Below are 20,238 nucleotides of genomic sequence, written 5' to 3' on the forward strand. Positions count from 1 at the left end.
TTAGCAAAACCCTGAAGCACCCACATGCACAGCGACAGGGGAATGAGGACATCAATGATGGACTATTACACTGAACTGAAAGTGAATGTACTGCGGCACAACGCACATCTGGGAATCTTAGGTACAGAATAATTGCAAAAAACAAATCACAGATTACTAAGAGTTCATACCATTTTGTAATACTCAAAAACGAAACTAAATACCACTTGGCCTAGGAATAAGTGATTTATGTGATAAAAATGATTTTAAAAAATTAATAAGAACTCAGGATTGTCCTTACCTCTGGAAAGAATATGGTAATGTTTTACTTTTTAAGTTGGATGGTGGTTCCACAGCTGTTCATTTACAAATACCCTTTTGCAACATTAAATGTTAAATTAAAAGTTTATTACTTTCAGAGGCATCTCCTTTTTAATCATCGATGAGAAGAATCTACTGAACTGAAATTAGCTTCATTAAAATTATAATTCCGCTCCACTGTCCTTAGTAATATTTTTTCTGGAATGACATAGAATACACTTTCTTCCTTTACATGGTATCCTTCAAACATTATACGACAGACTGAAGTTTCTTTTTTTCTTACACCATTCCTAATAAGAAGTGGTTTCCAATATGATACTAATTCAGCAGCCGCTCCTCAGAATGTTTTCTAGTTCAATGTCACTGCAAATGTGGCATCCCTCATTGAACAAAATACTTCCTATACATTGAAAAACATTGGGGTTGCCCTGTTCCATGCCATATGGGCATTGTGGGGAAAGGTGGGGGCAATGCAAGGTGTGTGTGGTAGGAGGAAGGAACAGTTGGAAATTATTAGTTGAAAAGGGCTTACATAGGCTGATACTGCTGGAGAAGTAGGAGGGTGTAATACTATGGGAGAATAAGAAACACACATTTGGTCTTCACCGCTGGTTCCGAGCTTCTAAACCCTTGGCATTTCCTGAGTGACAGGCATGTCTTTCTAGGAACTTCTTTTGTTCTTCATAGTAAGTCCCTTTCAACTACGCCCGAGTGTACGCTACAGAGGGGGCTCGTGGCAGATGGGGACTGGATGCCATGTGACTAGAAGGCTGACACTTTCAGCCCGATCTGTGACCTGACCTCCAGGGCGGGAAGAGTTTCTGGAGATCGATCGACTCAGTCATCACTGGACAATGATTTGACCAATTGCGCCCAGGTACGTAATGAAGCGTTCATAAACACTCTAAACAAGGAGGCAGGGAGAGCCTGTGGGGTGGTGGACACACGGACATGCTGGGAGGGTGGCACGTCCAGAGAGGGCTGGAAGCTCTCGCCTCTTCCTGAGTTGTAACCTTTATCATACACTGGTAACCCAGTAAGTAAACTGTTTTCCTGGGTTCTAAGAGCCATTATTTCAAACTATCAAACCTGAGTTGGGGGCGGGTCATGGGAGCCTTCAATTTATATCGGATGGCTGACAACCGGGACTTGCAAGTGGCCTCTGCAGTGGAGGACAGGAGGCGGTCTGGAGGAAGCGAGCCCTGACCCTGCGGGGTCTGCGCTGACTCGAGCACTTACTGTCAGAATTAAGACTGCAGGCCGCCTAGCTGGTGTCTGCCGAGAACTGGAGAATTGGTTGGTGTGGGAAAACCCCCACATGTTTGGTGTCAGAAGTGCTGAATGTCGAGGAAACAGCAGTTTTTCTTGTAGGTGGGTAATCAAGCCCCAGGTCTACAGGAGCTTGGCTAGTTCCATTCAGATACATGGAGTGACAGAGTCCTGAGAAAAATTCGGTGTGAAAGAGATGGGACAACTTTAGAAATGGAAAGTAGAAGTTATGAGATGTGCTCACATTTAGAAATCCACCTAAAACTTGTGAATAGATCAAAACTCTTGGGCAGAGACAAAGAGATCCTGCTTCCTCGGGGGATCAGTATTTGGGAGCAGTGAGAGAAGGAAGAGAAAAACTCTGGGCACTGCACATAATCTGAGTGAGGGAGAGCCTGGCTTCCACATGGAGCTGTGCAGGGGAGGGGGTCAAGGGTCAGGCATCTAGACTACGGAATGGAAGCACTTGACATTCCCATTTTTGGTGTAGGGGCTAAGACTATGTTATTTCCTTGAATCCAAGAACCCATTTTTCTTTAAATACCTGTGATTTTATAATACATGGGGAGAGGGGCACACTACGCCATTAAATATAAATAAGTATCTAACAAGAGTTATCAGTTTCAGAATTAGTAAAATATATATTTTTTAATTTGCATTATCTACTAAAATTAACTCAAAATGAATCAAAGATCTAAACATAAGACTCAAAACTATAATAAAACCTAGAAAAAAAACATATAGGAAAAGTTTTGTGACTTTGGCATTGATTTTGACTTTGGATTTGGCATTGATTTCTTGAATATGACAGCAAAAGCGCAGGCAACAATAGAAAAAAATAAGTAAATTTAACTACATCAAACTTAAGAACTTCTGTGTATCAAAGGACACCATCAACAGAGTAAAAAGGCAATTCACGGATGGGAGAAAATATTTTCAAATCATATATCTGATAAGGAATTAATATCAAGAATATGTAAAGAACTATAACTCAACAACCAAAAAAGAGACAACTCAATTAAAAACTGGTCAAAGGATTTCAACTGACATCTCTAAAGAAGAGGTATGGATAGTCAATAAGTTATAAAAAGATGCTTAATATCACTACTCATTAGGCAAACGAAAATCAAAACCACCATACGGTACCATCTCACACTCATTAGGATGACTACAATTTAAAAATCAGAAAATAACAAGTGTTGGCGAGGATGGAGAGAAATTGGAACCCATGTGCACAGGTGGGAATGTAAAATGATGTAGCCACTGTGGAGAACAGTACGGTGGTTCCTCAAAAAAATTAGGAGTAAAAAATTTAGGTATGATCCAGCTATCCTACTTCTGGGTATACGCAAAAGAATTGAAAGCAGGGACTCCATGTTTGTAGCAGCATTATTCACAATAGTCAAAATGTGGAAACAACCCAAGCATCTATCAATGGATGAGGGGAAAAACAAAATGTGGTGTGTACATACAATGGGATATTATTCAGCATTAAAAAGGAAATTCCGACACACGTTGTAACATGGATCAAACTTAAAAATCGGATGCTAAGTGAAATGGGCCAGTGACGAGGGCTAACACTGTATGACTGCACTTACACGAGGTACCCAGTACAGTCTAATTCACACAGACAGGAAGCAGAATGGTGGTTGCCAGGGGCTGGGGACAGGGGGGTGGGGGTTAGTGTTTAGTGGGTACATAACTTCAGTTTTGCAAGACGAAGAGTTCTTGGATAAATGGTGGTGATGTCAGCACTGTAAGGATGTACTTAATACTACTGAATTATATACTTAATAGGGGTTGAGATGGCCAATTTTATGCCTTGTGTATTTTACCACAACTACAAAGAAGTGGCACCATAGAATGTTTAAGGGAGGACAGGATCATGCTTCCAGAAGTGTGGGGGCGCCTCCAGATAACTGTGTGTGGAAAGGGGTGATAACAGGAAAAACTAAAATGGAATAAGCATTGCTATGAGAGTCCCTTAAAATAAAGGCAGGAGGCTATCAGGGAAGAGGGGCTTCAGTGTGTCTTGTGCCTCAGTGCTCAGAGCTGCTATGAAGTAGCTAACCTGCTGCTAACTCAGCTCAAGGCCGAGTCATAAACATCCCGGGACAAACACGGCTGTGTGGACACAAACGGACTTGACCTCCTTCCTCGTTTGCATATTAGAACGAGCCATTCCCTGTTAACCTAGCAATCTTTCGTTTGCACAAAAGAATTACACTTGCTTGTTTTTGCCTTTCTTTGTTCATTTTGGAGCACTTTGGGTTGCTAGCTGAATATGTGTCTCCCAGATTGCAACAGTTTTGCTCAAATAAATGTCTTTTGTTCTTTATTACAGCCCAAACCTCTTCATTGGTTAACAGGGTTAGGCTGAAGGCCGCAACCAATAGGCACAAAGAGACACAATAACCTTTGGTTTCTTAGACGCCACAGGTCCCCTCGTGCAGCCTAAGACTGGCTGAGATTTGTGGGGAAACTCCATCAGACTGTTGATTCACATTAAGTTTATTATGTCTAAAAACCTGGGAATTTTTTCACATGAACTGCTACCCAGTCTGTACTCCTACACGTGTGGTATTGATTTGAAGATTAATTTATAATAAATTCTGCTACAGCTTTGATGCTGTAGCTTGTCAAGGCAGTTCTGAATCTCAAATGAGCACCTCTGGTATTTGTTATCTCTGACAGCTGGATGATGCCTGCAAATCTGATAAGCATACTTCTAATTCCTCCACCACAGGAATTCATTGGCTACGCTATGCTCCAGCTCAGATAAAATACTTGTAGGTGTTAATAAGTCACCAATATATTATCCTTACTCTGAGAGCTCTCTGGAATATACCACACGATGGTTAAAAAAAAAAAAAATTGTTTCCTGATATGCAGCAGGATAGGAAATAAAACATAAAAATGCAACCGTTATTCTTCTTACGGACTTTAATGTAATTTATTTACAGACTTGGATTTTAGGGAATTAACTCCTAGTCCTTAGGCTAGGACTGCCCTTAAAATCAAAACATCAAGCCTTTTGGTATCTTAATTAGTGACAAGAAGAGGCAAGCCCCTTGTGAAACTCAAGGCATTTACACATCTCTTGCCTTCTGGCACTATTTCCATTCTCCAAGGAATCACAAAATTATTTTAAATTCTTTAGAGACTGTGTCTGCAAGTCCCATCAGCCCACTGGATGTGTCTTCTGAGTCTGGGACCTGAATTAATTCAAAGCAGATTACTGCTTTCTTCCTATCTTACCTGGTTGAAGGATATTTTCGGACTTACTGTTTTCTTGAAACTATCTTGTCCAAAACTGGTTCTTCTTACTGAAGAATTAAGTAACGGTATTAAATAGGCATTGTCCTTTTTAGGACACCACACCACCCTCCAAGCTCTAACCCTTCTTTGCTCTTCTGATTGCTCTGTAAATAGATTTCAAAAACTGGCCTTAGCGTTTGTGGTGACTTTCTGCACAAGTGTTAACTTTTTAAGTATTACTCTGAAAGGCTCACGGTACTCTCTTGCAGTCACCCTCACCTACGTGTGTCCTCCTCATAGCTTGTGGTGAGACCTCTTAAAAACCTGAGCTCTCAGACAGCTCCTTTCCTGATGACGCTGGTTTCTTTAGATGCCTCCTGCTTTTCTGTCATGGGCAATTTCTAATCTCCCTATGCTTCAACTGTCATCTCCTCACCTGTTACTCCCACACACCTGCAGTGTCCACCTGACTCTGAATTTCAGACTTATACTACTCACAACCTCATGGACAGCAATGATGATCATCAATATATCCAAAGACAGAACTGTCTCCCTCCCTTCCTCAGAGCGGGCCCTCCCCGAATTCTCTGTTCATGAAACCTCCATCTTGGACTTCCCCCACCTCTGTTGCCCCTGCTCTCCTTCCAATTAAGTTCCAGCTAGCTCTTGAATTCTGCTGCTTCCAGCCAACACTGCCAGTGCCTTAGTTCTGGCCCTCATTACTGCTTGACTACATGCTTGCAGGCCTTCATTTCAACCCCACTGAGGGCTGAGCAAGGCCACGATTTTATGGAATAGTATTCAAAGGTAGAATCCATGGAAGCTGTCAGCCGAAGGCTAAAGAGAAAATGGTCTGGGGAAAAGTTGTATGACAGCCAGTGGCCAGAGGGAGTAAATACAATTCCCAAGAGGAAGTGTGACAGCAAAGCCCAGTACAAACAGTGCAGAGAAAAATCTCTCCAGTCACAGAAGGTGGTCTAGCAAACGAGCTGCGATGAAAAGGTGTGTGAAGAATGCAGAGACTCGGAGCCAATTCTAGGAACAGGAACATTCCAGTGTCTTTTCTCTGTCTCTCCCTCCCTTCCTCCTTCTACTCTTGCCACACCCAGCATCTCACCAATGCCTCTCCCTTCTGGCTGGAATTACCTTGTCCTTGGCTCTGCCCTAGTTCCCTAAAGATTTAAGCCCACACTGAGCGCTGGGGTGTGGTCTCACTGATTTTTTGTCTGTTTCTCGGATGCTAAGAACAGTGCCTGGTACATAATAAAAACTCAACAAGTACTTCCTGACTGAAGGACCTATATACATGTATGTCCTTAGTGTTTCCTCAATAAATAATTTTTATGAGATGGATGAGGCCTGATAAAAGCTGACTGACACACTGCCGCCTTGACATATTTTTTCAAGTGCTAGTCCCCCAGCACTTCTGAGATGAAGCTTCTTCCGATGTCCTCAGCAGTTAGCTGGTCTCTCTCACAGTCCCATGTACTGTGCGTGTGGCTCTGCCCCAACACACCTCATGCTCTGCTCCCCCCGAGGACAGGCAGGGGAGCAAGTACAAAAGGAGGAATTTAATTAGGTCTTCCTAATCACCCCCAAATCCCCAAATGTGCCGCCATGGATGGAACATGCTATTATTTCAGAGTTATATGTTATTGGCTGAGTCGACAAAATTTCCAGAGCAATTCTTTGCAAGTTAACAGACAGGTAGCTGGATCATAAATATTTCAATTTTGTCATCCAATACCTGATAGATGAAGACTGACTCAGATTAGTTATCCAGAAACTCATCCGTTATTCTACAGTTGACAACAACGGTTAGAAAAAAACCAATTCAAAAAAAAAGAAAGGACCAAAACACGTTATGCAGCTGGGGACATAATCAGAAGAGTCACAAATAAAGGGGTTGGGCCATTCTTTTTCTGATTCCATTCATTCCTTTAATCACGGTAGGCATGATTCTAAAGGCTGAAGATGCAAAGATGAATATAATTTTACACCTGCCCTCAGGAAGGAAGCCTGGGGGGGAAACACCAGCTAATGTAACATTGTATAATCCAAGTTCTGAGAAAAGGGAAAGAAGATATTTTCTGAAGTATACGTGGACAGTAAATTGTATAAAGTTGATAGTTACGCTTAACTTACTATAATGCATCTCATTTTAATCCTAGTTTACAGAATTTTAAAACCTTTAAAATTACAAAGCACTATTTAAATCTAAACTTTGATATTAAGGAATTTTCAGACTGAGCATCATATAGACCCTAAGCATATTGAGGAAATATGGCAATGTGGTTCAGTTTTACGAAGCACCATAAAAATTCAGACCAAGAGAAAAAATATTCAGAATCATGAAGGAAGAGGAAAGAGAAATGGCTTTTTTGAAGCAAGACAGCCCTGAAGCCCTCTTCTACTAAAGAGCTAGTTTTCATCTCTGGAAAACAGGAATAAAGTACCTTCCTCAGGGGATGTCCATGAGGGCTAAACAGGATATTATTTGGCATATAATTAAGGGCAGTATTTGTCAACACGTGACTATATGCTATGACTATGATTCTGTAGACTAGCCCCTTACTCCCCGACCCCCAAAAAGAGAGGGAATCAGAAAAAAACCGGTAGGAGGCTTCTAGTACTGAGAGAGGGTGACAGGTCTGAAAAAAGTACCAAGTTCAACATGACCCAGCAGGTCATAAATGCCGACAACCACAACTCAAAGGATTGTATTACAATATTAGTTTTGCCTACCTGCCCCGTTTGATAATGTCTGGCAAACTGATTAACCACACGATAATCATTTGCAAAGTACTCCATCAGAATAGAAGGAACCTCAGCAAAATCAGTGGGGCACCTGGTCCCTAAAATTGGGGAAAAAGAAAAAAGGTTGGCACAAATCAAAGCAACATATTTATCTTACTTTTTTATGCATTCTTTTAAAATTTTTACTTGTACTTCTGATGAACTATGATAAGCTTTAATTCATTAAATCAGTATTTTATTTCTACAAAATTATTGCACATATTTGCAGAAAAGTTTATTATAATCCTATATATTTTCCCTATATATCAAAAGTAAAACAAAATATTTGCACAGCTGAATAAAACACCTTGTAAAGCAGTGGTTCACACCTTCTACAAACAAGCCTGTCTTTAGCTATACTGGACTATACATGAAACACAAATTAAAACATTCTGACATTTAATACAGCATTTGTGCTTAATTCACTGCACTCCACCACCAAATGCTTTTATCCTTCATTTGTTTTAAAAGTACTTTCTTTTATCCATTGATTGCATCTTATAACAAATTTAGTCCTCAAGTGCAGAAAAGCAGTATTTCAAACTCAAAATTACTTAAGGCAACAAATCATATAAGAAATTTTTACTGACATTTTATGATTCTGTTTAGCCCATCTTTTCAAATATCTTCTCCTCCACCCAAATACTGCATGTATAAAGTTAATTAATAATTAATAAATACTGAATGCAGACAATTTACCAGGTGGTCTAAAGCTGACCACACCTGACAGTGAGCTTAGGACTTAGACATGAGACAACTGAGAGCAAAGTCTATAGTATCACCAAATATGGCCAGAGAACAGAATGAAAACTATAATTTTTATAGAGAGGAAAGAATGAGAAAAATAAAAAGTACCTCATCACATTTTTCCAACATGCTTTAATATGTTTTCTAACTGCTTTCGGATAGGCAACATTCACTTACTAACTCTGTGGGAGATATTCATTCACATGCACATGTAGCCACACACTTACATTCCATATAAAACATATAAAATGCAAACTGGTACAAACCCCAAAGACAGACAACTGAGACTTACTCCTCGGTGAGAACTGTAGGCAAGGAAGGAAACAAAATAAGAGGACTGCGCTGCACTACAATCGGGAGGACGAGATGAGGCCAGCTGCGACAAATGACCACAGGGCAATATCAAATGATCCCAGACTTTCTAAATGAAAAGCTTTTTTTCCAATTGAAAATAAAATACAAGTCTTTAAAGAATTGCGTTAAATAAACGTCCCCTGTTCAGGACTCACCAGTGACGTGTTGGTAACGAGTACGTCCCAGCATAGAATGCATTGCATGTCCCATTTCATGGAAAAGATTTTCCATCATTCCAGGAGTTAATAAAGTTGGTGAATTCCTTGAGGAATGGGGAAGATTCAGCATAAGAACTACGACTGGGAGTTGATAGTTTCCATCTTCTTTTAACCTGCCTCCACGGATTGTAAAATGGCAATCCTTTGAGAATCAGAAAACATAACAGAAGAAAGTCTTAGGTAACCGAAAGGACAAAGTAGTCTTAATCAACATAAACTTATACCAAAATGTATGAGTTCAAATTTTAACTTAACTGTATTCTTATTCTACTTATTTTGTTATAGACATAAATTTTTCCCAACTTTTTATTTTGCTAATATTTTATTTTTTAAAAATACCAGTCATCCATTGAGCTTATGTTGATTAATTCATTCATTCACTTCAAAAATACATATTGACCTGATGTGGTAGAAACAGCATCATTACAGAGCTTAGATCCATGCCCTCGTGATGTTCACCAGCAAATGGAAGGGACAGACATAGAGCTGCTAAGGGAAGGGACCCTAATATTGACTGAACCCCTTCAATGCACTAGAAAACACTTTCCACACCAATTGTCTTTATCACTTGAAAGTGCTGAGATCTAAACTCTCATAAAGCAAGGGATCTGAAGTAACTCTTCTGTACCAGGCTGCGATTCACTTACATTTTATCACTTATTCTTCACAATAACACTGTGAGGCAGAAATCTCACCTTTCAGATAAGAAAACTGAAACTGTGTCTTGGAAATGTGAAGTCATACACCCAATGACCACAGGTAGGATTGCTGCATCTCGGATCAGAACCCTGGTGGACCCCTAGGAGCCAAAGCTCCGAATCACTGGCCTGGACTCGTCATCAGCCATTCAAGCAAAGAGGAAAGGGAACCCAGGACTCAGTGATCGATAACTAGACTCTGGTCCCACCTTCATCAGCTACTAGCCAGCCCATCTTGGAAACTGGTTTGCATCTACGAGCTTCCTCTCTACCTTGTCCAATCCCAGAGCAGTTGCCCAGATTTCACAAGCTCATGTCTGTTAAAATGCTTTGAAGTTGTGAATCACTATTCACATATAGGGTACCATTATTTCTGTTATAACTTATAACCTGAGCTCTTCACATTTTCCATCAAATTGCCTGAAGCTGTTGAAGATGGCTGACCTGCCAGTACACAGCTAACGTAAAGGAATTCACAGAAGAAGTAAAGTGGTGGTTGAGAACGTTTCCATACAGACATATAGTAGTCCCCCCTTATTCCCGGTTTCACTTTCCCTGGTTTCAGTTATCTGTGGTTAACCATAGTCTGAAAATGTTACGTGGAAAATTCCAAAAATACCCAATTCATAAGCTTTAAACTGCACGCTGTTCTGAGTAACACGATGAAATTGCACACTGTCCCGCTCTGTCCCTCCCAGAACGTGAATCATCCCTTTGTTCAGCGTCTCCATGCTGTATATGCCACCTGCCCATCAGTCACTTAGTAGCCACCTCAGTTATCAGATCCGTTATCAGACAGAGAGAGACAGACCACATGCACGTAAGTTTTATGACAGTATACTGTTATAATTGCTTCTATTTTCATTAGTTGTTGTTGTTATTAATCTCTTACAATGAATTAACCTTTATCATAGATATGTATGTATACGACAAAACATAGCATATATAGGGTTTGATACTATCTCTAGTTTCAGGCATCCACTGGGTTCTTGGAACGTATCTCCTGCAGATAAGGGGGGAACTGCTGTACCTTCTGTAATTTTAAATTAGGTTCATTATCAAGTATGGAAACTAGTTAAGAGGTGAGGCTCTAGTCAGAATGTCTGGGTTCAAATCCTAGCATTTCTAGCTGTGTGACTTTGGACAAGGAACTTAACCTTTCTGGCCTCAGTTTCCTCATAATGTTGGTGTCTAGTTCAAAACATTAACGTGAACATTCAAAGATGTGATGTGACATTGAAGGGATCATAAAATGTCAGCTATCATTATAACCATGACCCAGATAAAAGTGACATATACAGACTTATGTAATTATTTTCATAATATTTATTATTTTTAAATTCTACCCTAATTTCAAATTTATATATTTATTAACTATCATTAATGCCTTTTAACTATTGGGGAACTACAAACTTGAGATATAAAGTTCACACTAATATAAATTAACTGAGGATCATTTCTGGAGAGACCAGATTATAAATAAAGCATCACCTGATATGGTTTGTCTGCTCGCTGAAAAAAGTCACAATAAATGTACCCCAACAATCCTTCAGATTCATGAACCACAGCCTGGAAAAAAAAAAAAATTTTTTAATTTAGTGGTGACTGAGGCCATCAGAAACTCTACAAGTGCAAAAACATCCCTAACACAAGAATCTACATATAAATCATGCACAGCCACCATTATAGACATTTTGTTGCTTTCTACATCCCACATTATCTGGAAATACCTTCTATTTCCCCCTCATCTCTCAATGCTTTGATTTGGGAAATCTGTCCAGAGGAAACCCTCTTCATTAGGACCCTCCCCTCCCAACCCCCGTTCCCTACAACACCTCTACCAAACACAGCTCTTCAGACTTCACAAACCACCAAAAGGAGCTGGCAATAAGTGCTGGCTGGACAACGTAGCAGCAAAATTATTTCTCCTTCAAATCTTATAATGTAACGTTATATGTCCATACAAACTACAACCCTCAAACAGAGGACAAACAAAACGTAGCTTCTGGCTTCTGTTGAAGATCAGTAATATTCTTATTGCTGCCCTTCTCCAAAACTGGGCCTATGAGAGAGGCCTGGCACGGAGGAGAGAACTCAAGCACTCGTCTCCATCTTGCCTTCTTTCTCTTGTCACAACTCTCGAGGATTCTGCCAAAGAGAACCTCAATTGTATGCTTTAAAACGTCCTGCAAGCATATATTCATTAATTCAACAAGCATCTATTAAGCACCTACTTGGTGCCAGGAACTGTTCAAGGCTTTTGGGATACAGCAGTGAACCAAACGCACGCAGTACTGCCCAAGTGGGGCTCACGTCCTGCTCTGGGGAAACTTCTCTGCACTCTGCCCTTCTGTTCCTGTTACCCGTTTTTCTTGTCATTATATCTCTGCATCTTATCAATCTCTATCATTTCTGAAGTACACTATTTACAAAGAGATAGCTATTTAGGTAATTAAGGATGGCGACGAAAGCTGCTGCCATTCTATCCTTTCAGTAACACAGCCTCGCTGATCCCATCTCATGAAACACAGCCAAGAGACGGAGAGATCGTCTTTGTTTCTTGAAATACAGTGACAAGAGTCCAGTGTGGTAAACATATAAGCAAGATGTGAACACCATAACAACAACCTCTGTGAGAAACACATGGGTCAATAATTGCTCAGTCTTACCAGGAAAAAATAAAAATATTCACACCGCAAATAAAGTAGGCCCTAAGAGGAGACAGGTGGATTCCAGGCTTGAAATTATTATCAAAGAAATCAAATCAGAACACAGGATATAAATTAAAACCTGATGCAAATATAAGCTTCCACAAGATGGGAAGGAAAGAAACGGTGATCAATGCAATGGATTCTGGAATTAACGCAAAGGGATACTCAGCACGGCAGGAATATAAAAAGTAATGACAAATGCCCCTTTAACTACAATTTGTCAACATATGAAGATCCAACCTTCTAGCAAGTTCCTAAAAAATTTTTTTTTCAGAGAACTAACTTAGCTGTTACACGTTTACATCACTTTCAGGCATGAACTAGCTTTAGAGAACAATGTTTCTTTTATACAGTGTCGTAAATCAGAAGTGGTCATTTGGATTTTTCGTGAAGAAGGGAATAAGGTAAGACACACTCCATCAGGGAAAAGCTCACTCGAAGATGAAACTGCTATTAACGCAATTACCAAACCCAAGAGATAAAGTAACGAAACTTCCCAGGAACTGGGATGCTCACCAGTTTTCGAACATCTTCACACCACACCTCTCCTTTTTCAGGCTGCTCTGCGTACAATGAAATCCCGAACAGTTTGTTAAACAAAATATTCAGGCCTTCCATGCATGCTCCAAGGGAGAAAAATGGGCAATATAAACTGGGCTCAATGTTATACCTAAGAGGAAGAGAAGAGGTGCAAAAGCATTTTTGTTTAATTCAATTTCCCAAGGTAAATTCAGATAGCTTTTCATTTAAAATTTAGGATCGCAGTAACTTAAAAAGGATTGAAACATAACGGTGTATTTCTATCTTTTAAGGGAATTTCAGACTCAGTTTTCTTCAGAAGAAAAGCAGTCTAATTATTACCAGGAGTAAGAGTAACACTGGTAATTAAGGTCAACAGCCATTCCCTAATCTTCATTCTTCTCAAATCATTCAGTCTCTCACTAACTCTACTTAGTTGAGTTAGTTGACATTACACACAATTTTTATTTCATACATGTTTATGTACAAAAGCTGACCAGTTTGAGCTATAAGGGTAAAACTCACTTTATGAAATGTGCTATATTCTTTAAAAATTGTGACTTGTATCACATACATATTAAACAAACACAAATCCTGAGGCACACCAAGCGAACTTGACATTCACATCTGGTAAAATATTTCAAATGGAAAAATCTCTGTAATATAAACAATTAGATCTTAATTTATCTGTTTTTTCATTATATATCTTAAACGAAGGACAGCATACTGGCAAGGTTAATTATTCTTCATCCAAAAACAACTTTTTTATGTCCTATTCCAACATAAACCAAAGTACATCCAGAAGATGTGATGTAAATGTTCATTTATGAGTCATTAAGTCAGGCCAAACTTTATAACCACAGGCAGAATGAATGACTCTAGAATAATAGTAGGTACTTATTCTATTTCCACTTACTGGGATTAACAAAACACACATATAAAATATACACAAACTTATGCTTATTACTAAATGGGTGCTTGGATTTAGTGTGTGAGCATACACTGCACCACAAGTGAGATTTTGGCTATAGAAATCCACAAACTGACCACTGAGTTTCTGATCAACTTTTTAGAAAAACAGAATCTCAGTGCTGAGAGGGACGGGAGTGGCCCAGTGCCGTCCCTCACTGATTCATTCGCTCGTGCAGGCCACGGAGGACACGCCAGCCAGATGCTGCAGGTGAGGAACGGGAAGAGTCTGTCTAAGGAGCTCTGTGAAGGAGCAGAGAAGTGAACTGACTACACGTCTCCTGAGCCTACAACAGCGGGCACAGTAGGAGCTCAGTAGACACTGCTGAAGGAACCAGTGAAGGAGCACTGCCCAGTGGGACAGCAAGAGAGCATGATGACTTTACTCGTTGGGGTAGGAACAGGGAGGGGATCCCAGAAAGAAATTAAGAAGCAGGAGTTTGCTGGGTGGGGTGGGAATGAGGGATGAGTGAAGGGAGAAGGAAGAAGGAAATTCCAGGGAGAAGCAGCAGTGTGATGAGAGGAAGAAGGCATGAAATAGCCTGGTAACTTCTAGCAAGCAGGTGGTTAAATAGGAGCTTTCATGATGCCGGGGATAAATGGGAAAAGGGACGGAGAGAAGCCTGGACACAAGTGGTCAGGTCCAGACAACTGAGGACCTATGACACCAACCTAAGGAAGTGGGATTTTATATTGCAGACCCATGGTCTCTCAAGTTTGGGATTATGTACCCTTAGCAATAAAATAATTTTTGAGTATTCAATTTTAATATATGTATAAATTATATGCATGTGCTCTTGTTCTACATTTCAAAACAAGAAAGAAACATTTTTATGAAGTGAGATCAAGGGAAATAAATCTAAACAGAATTTCTAATAGTTTTATGTCCACATCCTCAGTGGGTTAGTTACAGATCAGGAGACGTGGGCGGTCACTTCTGTAGTCAAGAGAGAACAATCTGATGCTTTCCTGGATGCTGCGAGGTTGACAGCGTGGAGGGCGGGATGCGGGAGTGGTAGGACAGCGTGGTAAACTAAGCGTCTGAATGAGGGCAACAGCAGTGGGGTCAAGGATGAGGAGGCAGATTTGAATTTTTCTTTTAGATGAAAACGTTTCAGGACTGTATTAAGTGATTGGATTTGGACGGTGAGTGAGAAAGAACAGTCTAGAAGCAGGTTTCTGGCATAAGCAAATGGGTAGACAGAATCACAGAGGCATTTCAGCAAAGCAGTGAACACAAAACAAGGAAAAAAGGAGGAAGGGTGTGTTTGTGGGAGAAGAAAGAAGGGTGTGGTGCAATTATGGGATAAGGATGGAGGGCTCACAAAAAATAAATTCAGCCTGGAGACACTGATTTTGAGGTGCCCACAGGATGTCAGGCACTGAGGACAATGAGTCTGAAGAGACTGTCGTTCACGTGTGAGCTAAAGCTGTGGAAGGAGATGGTCCTCAGGGAAGGGTGACGTGGGGTGAGAGGAGGATCCTCGAACTCCCAAGACGAAGGGTGGAAAGGAAGACAGAAGAAAGGTTAGAGCTGTTAGAGAATCAAAAGAAAGGGATATCATGGAAAAAGGGGAGAAAATACAGTGTAAAAAAGGAAATACTCAACGTCTCTGGTTTCTGGTTTGGCATGGAAGGAGTCTGTGAGGCATTACTCCATCCTAGCAAGTGAAAAGCAGGACAAACTGAAAATCAGTGACTCTTTGTATATCCCACAGAGAATGGAGGTCACAGAACAAATCACTAAAACCAGAAAGGCAGGCAGGCGGATACAGATAATCACAACACACACGATTCCCCAGTATGGACAGTCTGAGAGTTAAAAACGCCAGGAGACCCAGTTTAAGGGGGGAGCCCCACCCCTTTATGAGTTTTACCTCAAGGAGCCGTACCAGGTTCTCACAGGTAAGATCAAGAAAAATTCCTCCCCCGTTTCCAGCAGGGGGAAGGAAAAAGCGGCCATTACGAAATACAACAGAACATCCTGTTATTCCTTTTTATTTTTATTATTAAATTTATTGGGGTGACATTGGTTAGTAAAATTACATAGGCTTCAAGTATACATTTCTATAATACATCATCTATATATCGCATTGTGTGCTCACCACCCAGAGTCAGTTCTCCTTCCATCACCGTATATGTGACCTCCTTTACCCTCTTTTACCACCCCCTCTCCCCTTACCCTCTTAGGCCTCTCCCCTAACCACTAGGCCTGCTCTCAAAAGAGACTATCTTAGCAGAGCCTAACCTACCTGGGGGAAGGAAAATATCTAAATGGAGACCCCTTTAGCTTTCCTGTCTCATCAAAGCAGGGGAGGGGAACTGAAAAGCACTTGTGAGTCATAGCCAAGGGCACAGACTCACTAACAGACTGAGAACTAATGACAGGACTTTAGAATGCATCCCTTCCCCGCATGTCACCACCACATCAATACGGCTCCTGCAAAATGACAGGGGGATACAACTGAAAGAACTGCTCAGCTCAGACCATATTTAAGTCTCCAGAGAAACCCAAAGACAACAGAGAAAAGGAAAGTTTGGATTCCAATAACACAGCTACTGCAAAAAGTAAACACAGCCTACCCCCAGCCAGATAAACACAGAACCTCACACTAAAGCCCTATTTATTTATCTCAGTTCCCTTTACCTAGTACATCATGTCCAGCTTTCAACAAGGAATTTCAAGTCACGCTAAAAGACAAAAACACAGTTTAAAAAGACAGAACAAACATCAAACCGGATTCGGATATGTCACAGATATTAGAATTATCAGATTGAGAATTTAAAACAACTATGATTAATATGCCACAGTCTCAAAAGGAATAATAGAAAATACACAAGAATACATGGTAATGTAAGCAAAGAGATAGAAACTGTAAAAAAAGAATCAAAAGGAAATGCAAGAAATCAAAAAAGATTGTAACAGAAATAAAGAGTGCCTTTGATGGGCCCATCAACAGACTAGATACAGCCAAGGAAACCATCAGTGAGCTTGAAGAATGCCAACAGAAAACTTCCAAAATTGAAATGCAAAGAGAAATCAGAATTAAAAACACAGAAGAAAACACCCAAAGAATTGTGGGACAATTACAAATGGTATAATGTACACATAATGGGAATACCAGAAGGAGAAGAAAAAGAGAAAGAAACAGAAAAAATGTTTTAAGTAATAGTGGCTGAAAGCTTTCCAAATTAAAGACAAACACCAAACCACAGATCCAGGAAGGTCAAAGAACACCAAGCAGGAAAACACATACACACATACACACACACACACTCTTAGGCATATCATATTTAAGCTGCAGAAATAAAAAAAACAAAGAAAAAGAAATCTTCAAAGAAGCCAGAGGGAAAAATATCACCTTACATATAGAGGAGAAAGGATAAGAATTACATCAGACTTTTCTTCAGAAACCATGCAAGCAAGAAGAGTGTGAAGTGAAATACTTAAAGTGTTGAAATTAAAAACCACAAACCTAGAATTCTGTATCCAACAAAATTATCCTTCAAAAGTGGAGAAATACTTTCTCAGACAAAAAAAAAAAAAAAAAAAAAACTGAGGAAATTTCTCACTGGTAGACCTGACTTGCAAGGAATATTAAAAGAAGTTCTTCAGGAAGAAAGAAAATGATTTATGTCAGAAACCTGGATCTATATAAAGAAAGGAAGAGTGTGAAAGAAGGAATAAATGAAGATATAAATTTTTTTCCTTATTTTTAAATAATTAACAGATAATAGCTTGTTCAAAATAATACCAATGTACTAGGTGATTATAGCTTACGGATAAGTGAAACACATAATAAAATATTATGAGACTGAAAAGAAGAACTGGGTAATTGCACTAACCATGAAGCAGTATACGACAGTAAACTTATATGAAAGTAAACTTAGATTATTTGTAAGTATATACTGCAAACTTTAGGGCAACTACTTTAAAAAGTTAAAAAAAAGAGAGACAAAAAACTGGAATCATATATAATACTCAATTAAAATCACAAAAAGCAGAAAAAGAGTAGGAGACAAAAAAAAGAAAACAAAGAATAAGAACAATGAATAGAAAAGAGTAACAAATATGGTAGATACTATCTAATTATGTCACTAATCACTTAAACATTAATAGTTTAAATATAACAATTAAAATACAGAGAACGTCAAAGTAGATTAAGAAAACAAGACTCAACAATATGCTGTCTTCAAAAAACTCATTTTAAATATAAACATATAGATTAAAAGTAAAGGGATGAAGAAGGATATACCATGCTGACACTAATCAAAAGAAACTTGGAGTAGCTTCATTAATTTCAGTCAAAGCAGACTTCAGAGCAAGGAAGGTACCAAGGAAAGGGGTGAAGAGGGGCATCACGTAATGATAAAGGGGTCAATTCTCCAGGACCAACAATCTTTAATGTTCATGCACCTAACAGCAGAGTGTCAAAATACATGAGGCAAAAATTGATAGAACTGCAAGGAAAAATACAGAGGGTGCCAGAAAATGTATACGTACTTTAAAAAAAGAAAAACCTATTAAAATTGTAACACTCAATATATACTGATAACAAAAGATGAATACAAGTCACATTTGACTTCTGCAATGACAAGAGGTGCTCAAAGTGGTTGCCATCAGCGTCCAGACACTTCTGATTATGGAAAACTACTGCTTGAGCTAGATAACATCTCTTAAAATGTGTATCCATCTTTTTGGCACCCTCAGTAGATGAATCCACTATTGTAGTTGGAGGCTTCGACATCTATCTATCAGAAATGGACCCATCCAGCAAGCCGAAAATGAGTAAGGACCCCGGTGAACTCCACAGCACCACCAATCGACTGGCTCTAACGGACATCTACAGACTGCTTCATCCAACAACACTGGCGTCCACCTTCTCACAGCACATGGAATATTCACTAAGACAGGCCACACACTAGAAAATAAAACACACCTTAACAAATGTCAAGGAATAGAGAACATACAATGTATGCTCTCTGACCAAAATGGGATTAATCTACATATCAATTACAGAAAGTAGCTGGAAAATCCCACCATATTTAGTTAGTAAGCAACACATTCTGAAATAACACATGGGTAAAAAGTCTCAAAGGAAATTTTAAGATATTTTGAATAAAATAAAAATATAACTTCTCCAAATTGTGGGATGCAGGGTAAGCAGTGTTTAGAGAGACATTTATAATAATTAATTCAATATATTAGAAAAGAAGAAAGAGCTAAAGTCAATAAGCTTCTAGCTTAGAAAGCTAGAAAAAGAACAAATGAAATCCAAAGTAATGAAAGTAAAAACAATGTTTTATAGAGCGGTAGTCAATAAAACTGAACACAGGAAATTAACAAAGAAAATCAATGAAGCCAAAAGTTGGTTCTTTGAAAATGTCAAGAAAATTTATAAACCTCTAGCCAAGTTAACTAAAAAAGAAAGAGCTAGAAGACAAATTACTAATATCAGAAATGAAAGAGGGGTATCACTACTGATCCTATGGACATTAAAAGAAAAATAAAAGAATATTATGACAACTCTACTCGTATGCTCACAGATTTAATAACCTGGATGAAATATATCAGTTCCTACAAAGACACACTCCACCATCTCACACAGGAAGAAAAGGATAATCTGAATAGACCTATATCGATTAAAGAAGTTGAAGCAATAATTAATTACCTTCCAAAACAGAAAGCACCAGGCCCAGATGGTTCCTATTATTCAAAGCTTGGTCAGAAGGCTCTTTGTGTTTGACTTTTAGGACAGTTGATATTCAAAAGTGAACAAGACACATTTTCTTGGGGGTGAGAAGAGGGACGGAATCAAGAACGCCCAGGCGACGATGCCTGTGCAGTGCAGTCACCCAGAGCAATCCCGGGCAACATCGTGGGCTTCAGACGTGGAGCCAAGATCATCTAAGGAAAAGAAGTAACCACAGGAGTCCAGAGGAACGGGTTGGGTCCAGAGAGCCAGATAGACTGGAGGAGCCGAGTTCCAGAAAGAGCTTCTGAGCAGCAGAGGCAAACCAGAAGAACTCAGAAGCAAAGGGCTGTGGGCAGCAGTGTCATCATAATCTCCCGCAGAAGCAGCTTCTCGCTCTGCCCAGCGCACCTGAGGGCTCTTCCTGGACGGGACTTTGGGTAGGAAGAAAGTGCCTTTTTCTAGGATGTGGGATAGCTTTACTATGGTGGTGATGTGTACTCTTAAAATGATAGAATGGGGAAAAGAGTTTCTATACCTAGAAAGATGAAAGAGTCCTAATGACGAGCACCAGGTTGAAATGGGAAGGCTCCAGTCTGAAACATGACTCTACCACTTACTGCATGATCCTGAGCAAATTATTCCCTTCACTACACTTCAGTGTGATCACCTAAGAACATAGGGATACTGTTGCAAGGTTCAATGA

At 39.6% G+C, this 20,238-nt stretch overlaps 1 protein-coding gene across 1 annotated transcript in view; it reads right to left on the minus strand.

Moving 5' to 3' along the window:
• MIPEP (mitochondrial intermediate peptidase) overlaps positions 1-20,238 on the minus strand; it is a 174,702-nt gene that overhangs the window by 91,397 nt on the left and 63,067 nt on the right. The window contains exons 11-14 of the mRNA XM_033105122.1: positions 12,868-13,021; positions 11,132-11,209; positions 8,880-9,084; positions 7,573-7,682 (exon numbers count right to left, since the gene is read on the minus strand). Coding sequence (XP_032961013.1) covers positions 7,573-7,682; positions 8,880-9,084; positions 11,132-11,209; positions 12,868-13,021 — 547 coding nt within the window. The remainder of the gene's footprint in view (positions 1-7,572; positions 7,683-8,879; positions 9,085-11,131; positions 11,210-12,867; positions 13,022-20,238) is intronic.

Source organism: Rhinolophus ferrumequinum, chromosome 4 (assembly GCF_004115265.2).
Source record: "Rhinolophus ferrumequinum isolate MPI-CBG mRhiFer1 chromosome 4, mRhiFer1_v1.p, whole genome shotgun sequence".
In the NCBI taxonomy this organism is placed as follows: domain Eukaryota; kingdom Metazoa; phylum Chordata; class Mammalia; order Chiroptera; family Rhinolophidae; genus Rhinolophus; species Rhinolophus ferrumequinum.